This window comes from Papaver somniferum, chromosome 8, assembly GCF_003573695.1.
Source record: "Papaver somniferum cultivar HN1 chromosome 8, ASM357369v1, whole genome shotgun sequence".
Taxonomy (NCBI): domain Eukaryota; kingdom Viridiplantae; phylum Streptophyta; class Magnoliopsida; order Ranunculales; family Papaveraceae; genus Papaver; species Papaver somniferum.
The window spans coordinates 10540311-10550158 of NC_039365.1; the positions used below are offsets into that span (position 1 = coordinate 10540311).

Here is a 9848-nt window from a genome sequence, read left to right on the forward strand (position 1 = left end):
TTGTACTCTATTTCTGATAATAATTTGTACAGTAAAATACAATATGTTATAGATTTTGCGAAAATAGAAAATATTGTGAAAATTAGTGTTTGATGACGTGCAAAACACGTACACTCCACTTGTATCATTAAAGGCAATTATATTTTGCAAGTGAAAAATGGAGCTAATACGAAGATTTGGGAGGACAATTGGATTCGCAACACAGACAGATTAAATAAACTAAGGGACAAAGATGATAATTTTCTGCAAAAAATTCACTAGCTAATAAATAATGAAGGATATTAGGACGCGGAAAAGTTAGATGATTTGTTCTCTTCAGATATAAAAGAAAAATTCTAGCTATTATCCCAAATAAAGAAGATAGTGACAGGATAAGATGGGCTCACGACCAAAAAATAATATTTCCAACGTGTGCAGTCTTGATTTCTAGTCTTGATAAGATAGGCTCACCACCAAAAAATATTATAATACCTTATGAGCTTTTCCGTGTCCCATATTTCAGTTGGTTCTGATTGGGCTTTCCCGGCGTTACATGTTGAAGCAAAACCACTGTTAAATGCTTTAAAGTGGCTAAAAAATAATATTCTTTCTAGCGTCTGTATAGCCACAGACTGTAAACTTTTTCGGGATTCTATCACCAAACAAGATACTGAAGCTTCATGGGTTGCGGAGAATATCATTAAAGAAGCAATTTACTTGTTGGATAAACTTCCTCAAGAACATGTTAAATTTATAAACATGGAATATAATGCTACAACGGACTCAGTTGCAAAAGAAATAAGGATCCGAAGACTTAATCATATGTCATCACACTTGTGTTAACCAGTGCGAAAAGAGAGTATTATTTTTGTTGAAAATAAAATTGTAGATCTTATGTATTACATTGCTTAAGTAAATATATTAATCTTTTCCATAAAAAAAAGTATATTTTACTCTCGTCGATGTCTTACAAATCATTTGTGAGCAAAAATGTGGCTAATAAAGAAGTCACAGTGAAGAAAATTTCATATCTTTTTACAATGAAAAACAGAACAAGCCTGTTATAGGGGCGGCATGGTTTACTAGAGGGGCGACATTGTAATCGGACAAAAAGGGTCATTACATGATAACTCAAGTGTCCTTTATCCAAAAAACTGGAAATAACAAATTAACCCTTACATAGTTTAGCGTTGATAATCTAGTTTAGTATTAATGATTAAGTTTCACTTCAATTAACTTTAAATCAAAACAAAATCAGATTTTAGAGTTTAAAAAAAAATCCATTTTTTTTACAGTTTCAGAGTTAATTACGGTTGGAATTTAGCTCGTAACCAACCGTAAATCTTAGTTACGGTTCGTAAAAGATGAACTACCAACCGTAACTGGTTAAATTTGAAGAAACCCAATCATAAAAACAGTTACGGTTGGTAACCAAATGCTCGATACCAACCGTAACTTAAGATGGTTACCAACCATAACTGAAGAAAATTCTCAAATATAAGAACATACGGTTGGTAGTTGAACTATTACCAACCGTAACAACATCAAAATCTCCAGTTACGGTTCGTAATAAAGTTAAAATCAAACGTAACTCACGTAAACCCAGAAACTTCAATTTCAATTTTCGTCTAAAACCCTAATTTTTGATAGAAATTAAACTTAAATCGAACAAAATAAACTGAACCCTAATTTTTTTCAAAACATACTTCATATAAGTCATTACACTATACTTGATTAATTTTCGAATCGTCGATTAATCGAAGACGATGAAATTTTGAGTTTTAATGGAGGTTACGGTTGATGGGAGGAGGAGAAAAAAAGAAGAAAGAAAAAAAAAATTCAATTTAGTTTTGATTTAGGTTGAAAAATGGGGAAGGTAATCTAGTCAATTTACATCTCCTTTAAGACATCTTCTAACCAACTAAAAGGACATTACTATCACACTGGCACCCCTCTAATAAAACATGTCGTCACTATAACAGTCTCGAAACATAAGGTGTGTGACATATATTTTTATCAATCAATTTTTGCTCAACACTCTGCACACCAACCATTATCCACCAAAATTCTGCTAAGACATCAACTTCCATTAAATACTCCAAAGTTAAGAACCGGCAACACCATCTATCCGCGATTCTAGCCCGTCTAGGCAAACAACTGTAAATCACAAAGCACCAGTTTCAAAATCAATAGCGAGATATATGCCACGAAATTTCCACTAATTTATTTTTTCCAATAATTAACAATTGCTACACCGATCAAAACAAATTTTATATTCTATGAAACTGTGGATCACGGTCAGCAGTATTTCCAAGGAGAGGTGCGCCATGCGTGCAATCCTACGATTGTGGAGACATCAACATGGCACGTCCTACACAAAACTGGGTTCATAATAATTAATTAAAAAAAAAAAAAAATCACCCTACCCTACAGCCCTACAATGATGTGACCTGTCTAGTATCTAATCGGGCTGCGTATCACTTTCCCCAAATACTCCCGAGAGACACGTTAGCATTTCCTCCTCACACATAGAACAACAACAATCAGCCATACAAGTCGGTCGTTTACTCCACTATAAAAATCACTGTCCAAAACCCACCACCACAGATCCAATCTCAAACAGTCTCTCAATCTCATTCTTCATTTCATTTCTGAACCCTGAATCATCAATTCATAATGGGTTTTCCAGCATCAGGTGATCAGAAATACAAGTTTTTGATCTATGGTAAAACAGGATGGATAGGTGGATTACTTGGGAAAATCTGTGAATCACAAGGAATTGAGTATGTTTATGGTTCAGGAAGACTTGAAGATAGGAATTCATTAGCATCTGATTTGGAGAATGTGAAACCAACTCATGTTTTCAATGCTGCTGGTGTTACTGGTAGACCTAATGTTGATTGGTGTGAATCACATAAAGTTGAGACTATCAGAACTAATGTTGTTGGTACATTGACATTAGCTGATCTCTGTAGAGACAAGGGGTTGGTTTTGATTAATTATGCTACTGGTTGTATTTTTGAGTATGATGACAAGCATACACTTGGATCAGGGATTGGATTTAAAGAGGAGGATACTCCTAATTTCATTGGATCTTTCTATTCCAAGACTAAAGCCATGGTGAGTAGTCAAGGATTTTATCTTTTTTTATTTTCATTTTTTTCTTAAAGTTTTTTTTGTCAATATGGGTTGTTTGCTAATTCTGGGTGTTTGATTTTTTGTTCATTAATTGTGATTTGAGATTTCTATTTTTGTTTGCTTGATTCATGTTTTTTTTTTTCTTTGCTGATTTCTCACTGTAGATCTGTTAATTTTGACTAATTGTGATAGTATTTGTGATCCAACATAGTGTGATTAGTGTGCAATTGGTATAGGTTTTAAGTAATTGAACTTCATTTGAAGATTTGAGGATCTGTTGAACTTAGGCTTCATGTGTAGATTAGGATCTGTTTGACCAAGAATATTTCGAGTTGCGCGTAGGAGATAGTATGGAGATTTGATTAATGCAGATTGTATTAGTGTTTGTGTTGTTTATTCATGTATGATTCATGTGGTGAGCTATTACAAATATTTTGAGTTTTGTGTAAGAATTAGTATGAATCGAGAAAATGGTGTTGCGTGTGTAATGTGCAAATTGTATTAGTGTTTGGGTAATTTATTCATGTATGATTCATGTGGCAAGCTATTGAAATTAGTAAAGAATTGGATTATTAATTTGATTAAGATAGAGTTAAGAAAAAGTCTTACACAAACCATAGATGAAAACATCTCGACGTGTAATGCAAGTTGTATCATTGGTTGGGTAGTTTATTGGAATTAGTAAACGATAAGATTCTTTGATTTGTTCAAGGGGAATAAGGAAAACGTAAGAATGCTATTTTTGAATGATGCTTTCAATTAAAGGTGTGCTTTCATGTTGATTTTAGGCTTTGTAAGACTTATTGGAGGGCTCAATTAGTCAATGCTGTTCAGATCTTTCTCTGGTTGAGATTATGGTGCATTATTTGGATCTGTATTCTATGAATAGTTGAGGAGGTTATGAATTCCATTGTCCATATATCTGGACTTGTTGTGAATGCTAAGTTTAGATTGCAGGAAACAGTGTGTCACGGTATAGTTTACTTCAAAACCAACAGTTAAACCATTTTTGTCTCTCTGTTTGTAATTGAGTTCTACTGTTTTTGAAACTTGGCCATGCTTCTTTTCCAGTTGCTGTTATATGAACGATTGAAGGTTTTCATATGTTAATATCTAAGTGTGCGTAAGTGGAAATGCTGTGCATATTTGTTGCATGAATTGGATATATCTGAAGCCTATCTCTGATTCATTTTTCATCTAAACCTTTTCAGGTAGAGGAACTTCTCAAGAACTATGAGAATGTTTGCACCCTGCGTGTGAGGATGCCCATCTCATCTGATCTAAACAACCCCCGTAACTTTATCACAAAGATTTCTCGTTACGACAAAGTAGTTGATATTCCAAACTCGATGACAATTTTGGATGAACTTCTCCCAATATCCATTGAGATGGCAAAGAGGAACCTTACAGGTATCTGGAACTTCACCAACCCAGGAGTGGTGAGCCACAACGAGATCTTGCAAATGTACAAGGACTACATTAACCCTAGCTACACATGGAAGAACTTCAATCTGGAAGAGCAAGCAAAGGTGATTGTTGCCCCAAGGAGTAACAACGAGCTAGATGCCTCCAAATTGAAGACGGAATTCCCCGAACTTATGTCCATTAAGGAATCACTTCTGCACTACGTGTTCAAGCCAAATCAGAAGACCCCCGTAGCTTGAAACTAGTACGTTTTTGTTCTCTGGATTTATCTCATCTTAATTTGTTTTCTTCGGTTCATGCGATTGGGATACGAACAAGTATTTTATTTTAATTTGATGTAATTTTTATTGCAACTCAAATGAGTAATAAATTGGTTGATTAGATTATTGTGCTAGTCACTTTTTTTCTTTCTCCAGCTAGTCTTTCATTTCTACGGCACAATCCTCAACATAACAAAAAGTCCTGCATATGCATAGTGCCATGGCTAATAAAGGTGGAGCTTGCATACATTTTGCCAGAAAAGATAAATTCTTGCTAGATAAACAACATTTGATTCCCAACACTTAGCAAATTCACCAGAGGCAGTGGAAGTGACAATTTTTCCATAATGGGTAGGAGAATAACTAAGCCCAATGTGGTTAGGTCCAGGTTTAGTGTAAAAGAGCCGTGTTTGTGAAGAATTTCACATTCGTTAAGAGTCCCTCATTAAAGAAAACTCTGTAACAATCAGTGACTATTTATTGAATGAATTATCCTTTCTTATTAAAAAAAAAAAAAAGAATTTCACATTCCATATATCTTTTCACTTTTGAGGGTTTTGAGCAACAATATAGAAAGCTACCCAATTTTGTATTAAGGAGTGTTTCAAGACTTCTTGAAGAGCTACTCTGAAGCCATATTTACACTCGAAGGTATATCCTTTTCCATCTTTTACTTCTGGGTTCAGAAGAAATTAGGGTTTTCGTTTCTGCTCAGAGTGGTTCATTACAAATTAAAAAAATTAGGTTTCTGAACAACAAAATTTGGGGGTTTTCTAAGGTTTAATTTTCAGTTTAGGTTAAAGAATGGAAGAAATAAGAAATGCACCATATGCTAATGGGGAAGATAGAATCAGTAGGTTGCCTGATAACTTAATTCATCTTATCATGTCTTACATGGATACTAAAGATGCAGTCCAAACCAGTGTTCTGTCGAAAAGATGGATTGATGTTTGGAAATCTCTCCCTTTTCTAGAATTTCATAGGAGTTCATTCTCAGAAGACAAGACACATAGTTTCATAATGTTTGTAGACAATGTATGCCTTTTTCGCGGAGACATTGATATTCAGAGGTTTTATGTGAGATGGAAGGATTCAGTGACAATCCATGTTAATAGATGGAGCCTTGCTGCTGTTAAGTATAATGTTCAAGATATAAGTATATTTATCAGTGAATGTCATAATTCAGCATATGAAATTCCTCACCGTCTCCTTAATTGTAAATCACTGAAGAAGTTGACATTGTACCTGTATGGTAATGCTAGATATGCAGATGTTATTCTACGAGGATCGATGAATTTACCTCAGCTTAAATTTCTATCCTTTACTGGATTATCAATCTCCGAGGTAGAATCATCTAAAAGACTCTTTTCAAGTTGTCCAGTTCTTGAAACGCTACATATATCTGATTGTTACATACGAACTGATAACAGAGGAATTTGATTGTTGATTCTCTCAGTGCTAAGAAGTTCCAGTATGTTGACTATCGGCCTAAACATCTTCAGCCTCAAAATAACACTATGAATTTACTTGCAGATCTTTTTTCTGGCATGACTACTCTCTAGAAAGTGTTATTTTGTTTTTACTAGCAACAGAAATAACCAATGCACTCACACCCATGTCTTGTTGCACTGGAGAAATGCTCAAACATGTCAGAACTCAAACAAATTCATACCCAAATGATCAGAACTGGACTCATTTCCCATGACCTTTTTTACCAGCAAAGTTGTCACCTACTGTGCTCTTGAAGACTCTGGACTCATTACCCAAATACCAAATCTTACTCCTTCAATTCATCTGCAACTCTATAATTTGAGGTAAATACTAGCAAAAACTCCCATCTTTTTCTATCAAGGAATGACTGAAAATGGGTTGTTTCAAGAAAATTTTACATTCCCTTCTTTGTCGAACAGCACTATCTGCGATTCTTATATGAATTCATAAAGAGGAAATGCATCACACTGCTTCATGAGACCTTCAACTTCCACGGTTCTTGATCATCTACAGCAGCTACCTACTAATATTTCAAAGGTTCACCTTCATTGTTATAATTGGTTAACCTTCATCGTTATAGTTCTAATCTGTCAACTCCTGAAATGATTGATGTGAATACGATATGTGGAAACAAATAACACAGCGAAAAACGGCATACCAATGTGCAGCAGGGATTATTAGAACCTGGCAGTTTCTTATTTGAATTTCACACTTGCTCTGCAGGGCAATTTACATTGCAAAATTGAATAAATGTTTGTTTACAAAAGGAATAATACAAAATCACGAAACTTCAACAGCAGTGCTGCAGTGCATCGTAGGTAATCTCTCAACCAGATCAAATGACAACAGGGAAGTTCTCGGCCTGACATCAGACTGATAACTGGAAAATGCCTGCTTTAGAGATGAAATAATGGACGATGTTCTTTCGCATGTCCCAAACCATTTAGCTTCCATGTATTTCTGCTTTCTCCATGGACCCATATGCATTTTATTTTCTTTCATGCATTTCTTAGCAGCACCACACATTATCTTAATCAATGTGCGCAATCTTTCAGCTTTGCCCACAAATACTTCCGGCAACCGGCTGTTTAATCGATTGTAGTCATTGTTTGCCCTGGCCATCTCGAATTCCGCCCTAAAATTTAACTCGATTACAACTCTGATAGCTTCTCCTTTCTTCTTAGAACTTGAATTATTGTCCATCACATCTACATACATATGTTCACCTGATGGAATGTTTTTAAAACTTCTCCATTTAGACTTGCAAACTGCGGCATCAAAACCTGCAGCGCATAAACGATCGGAGACATGTCTCAGCATACAATTCCGACATCCATCGGCTAAAATTCCACATTTACAAATAGTTCCGGTGATCAACTTGGATTCTTTTAGAGCCTGTTTGGTTGCGTTCCGGATACTCGATTCCAGAGGACTACTTTTTGTAATTGTTGCCTGCAGAAAAGGAAAAAAATTCACATCACAAACGAGTTCTTATTTTTTCAAAACTACAAACCAATAAGAAATTCATCAAAATGAAAATTACTTACATGGAGAAGTTGGTGTTGATTATCCCAGAAAGCTTTTCTCTCCTCGACGTTCTCTTCCGTTCCTTCATCATCCTCATCTCCTCCATCGGATGAAGACGGTTTCTCTTGATCACCATCAAAAAACGCTAGAACCATATCATCAGTAATATCCACAGCATCATCATCAACATGAATTGATGATGAAAAAAAGTTTGGTAATTCATCTTCAAATCCAGTTAATATCCGACGACCCATTGGCTTATTATTTCTGCCGGTAACTCTACCCATGATCATATAAAAAATCTTTGATGATGATCTTAGAAATGGTTGGTATACTAGTGAACATTTTCAACGTCTGTTTATATACACAAGATAATTATTCGAAGTGTGGGACTAGGAAGGAGACCCACGCTGAAGGCAAGTCACTAATGGCCAGTGGATGGTAACGATTAGATAAGGTTTTACATTAAAGATGCAGCTGTAGTGCCACCTTCATCTTCATCTTCATTTTCTTGCATCAGCTGTGAATCCGGATATCCTCGAGGACGACATGGATCCACGTCAATTCAAGCCTAATCATTCTGAGGTCTAGATTAAAAAAATCTAACATAAAAATCAGGTATGGGCTTATCGTAATCTGGACGTGGGACCCGCAGAAGAAAGTATACGGGTCTTTCATCGGGACACAGGGATTGGATCAGTGGATGTTATTGTATTTGTGGGGCCACTGATGTCGCCGTTCTACGCGCCCGCCCAACCACATGTAGTGAATATGCTAAACAGGGACCATTTCATTTCATGACTACTACATTGGTTTAAACTTTAAAAGTTGAAAGCTAGATTTTTTTTATACTCCCAGCCGCCGAGGGACATCAGATTCCACGGAGTTAACCACACCGAGTTAAATGTGGTTTTTCTATCTGCAGTAAGGAGCCTCAAGGCTACCAGCGCCAAGTAAAATTTACCTTTCGAGCACAGGGTATGTATTTCGGTTAACTCCCGAAAGCCATAAGAGGAAGGGCAACGGGATAGAGTGTTTTTAACACTTTATCCCTTTTAAAAAGAAGGAGAGATTAGGTGATGGAGTAAAAATTTCACCATGCCATAGAAGAGAGATACACTATATGGCACAGAATATGCCCTTTGTGAAAAGAGGTTTTTACAAAATATACTACTGTGTTAACCGATATATACGTATGTTAAATTTTAGAATGAAAAAGAACGGATATGATTAGCTGATACAAAACGCTATGATTAGGAAATGGGATCCACTATATCAGATTATTACAAGTATATTTTTAAAAGTTGAAAGCTAGATTTTATTTAAACTCCAGCTGCCGAGGGACATCAGATTCCACAGGAGTTAACCACACCGAGTTAAATGTGGTTTTTCTAGCTGCAGTAAGGAGTCTGACGGCTACCAGCGCCAAGTAAGGCTGCACACGGTTCGGTTCGGTTCGGTTCGGTGCGGTTATATGTAAAACCGTTCACCTAACCGTGTTCGTTGCGGTTATCACAATTAAAACTGTAGTCGTTCGGTTCGGTTTTCACCTATACCCTGCACCTGTACATAAATACATTCTGAAATTCGGAATTTCTTAACAAGATAACCATAGTCTACATATTAAAAACAGAGTTGAAGTTCACAAACAAGTTAACCAAAGTCATAAATCTAAAGATTAACCAAAGTTAAAAAGCAAGTAGCATGAAGAGTTGCCAATAAAAGAAAAATACTGCAGTCATCCACTCATCCATTTGATCTTCATTTCTCAAGTAGCATACCAGTAAAAGACGGCAGTCCATCCATCTCTCAAGCCAATCATCCCCTTAATCTTCATCCTTCCCCAAAATGTCTGCAACAAGAATGCAAAGAAGAAAAACAACAAATAAGATAAGAGAAACTAACAAATAAGAAGAAAAACAACAAGAATGCAAAGAAGAATACAAACATTTGGCTGAATATCAATTATGATTGTTGTTGTTGTTGTTACAGCAGGTGAGTACTATGACAAAGGTATAAAAACTAACA

At 35.7% G+C, this 9848-nt stretch overlaps 3 protein-coding genes across 3 annotated transcripts; 2 read left to right on the forward strand and 1 right to left on the reverse strand.

Moving 5' to 3' along the window:
* The first annotated feature begins 2558 nt into the window (after positions 1-2558).
* LOC113304323 (bifunctional dTDP-4-dehydrorhamnose 3,5-epimerase/dTDP-4-dehydrorhamnose reductase-like) lies at positions 2559-4936 on the forward strand. The gene is made up of 2 exons (XM_026553404.1): positions 2559-3099; positions 4329-4936. The coding sequence occupies exons 1-2, from the start codon at positions 2656-2658 to the stop codon at positions 4779-4781; spliced, it is 897 nt and encodes a 298-aa protein (XP_026409189.1). The 5' UTR covers positions 2559-2655; the 3' UTR covers positions 4782-4936.
* A 670-nt stretch (positions 4937-5606) lies between these two features.
* LOC113305062 (F-box/FBD/LRR-repeat protein At1g78750-like) lies at positions 5607-6242 on the forward strand. Its single transcript, XM_026554171.1, has one exon. The coding sequence runs from the start codon at positions 5607-5609 to the stop codon at positions 6240-6242; it is 636 nt and encodes a 211-aa protein (XP_026409956.1).
* A 702-nt stretch (positions 6243-6944) lies between these two features.
* On the reverse strand, positions 6945-8326 carry LOC113306776. The gene is made up of 2 exons (XM_026555692.1): positions 7841-8326; positions 6945-7745 (listed from the first exon to the last, which is right to left on the reverse strand). The coding sequence occupies exons 1-2, from the start codon at positions 8111-8113 to the stop codon at positions 7074-7076; spliced, it is 945 nt and encodes a 314-aa protein (XP_026411477.1). The 5' UTR covers positions 8114-8326; the 3' UTR covers positions 6945-7073.
* Between the last annotated feature and the right edge of the window lie 1522 nt (positions 8327-9848).

Bases quoted from the DNA above. Each gene is read 5' to 3' on its own strand.
- LOC113304323 (XM_026553404.1), top strand. From the start codon at position 2,656: ATGGGTTTTCCAGCATCAGGTGATCAGAAATACAAGTTTTTGATCTAT. The intron at 3,100-4,328 runs GTGAGTAGTCAA...AAACCTTTTCAG, and splicing joins ATTCCAAGACTAAAGCCATG to GTAGAGGAACTTCTCAAGAA.
- LOC113305062 (XM_026554171.1), top strand. From the start codon at position 5,607: ATGGAAGAAATAAGAAATGCACCATATGCTAATGGGGAAGATAGAATC.
- LOC113306776 (XM_026555692.1), bottom strand. From the start codon at position 8,113: ATGATCATGGGTAGAGTTACCGGCAGAAATAATAAGCCAATGGGTCGT. The intron at 7,746-7,840 runs GTAAGTAATTTT...CCTTTTCTGCAG, and splicing joins ATCAACACCAACTTCTCCAT to GCAACAATTACAAAAAGTAG.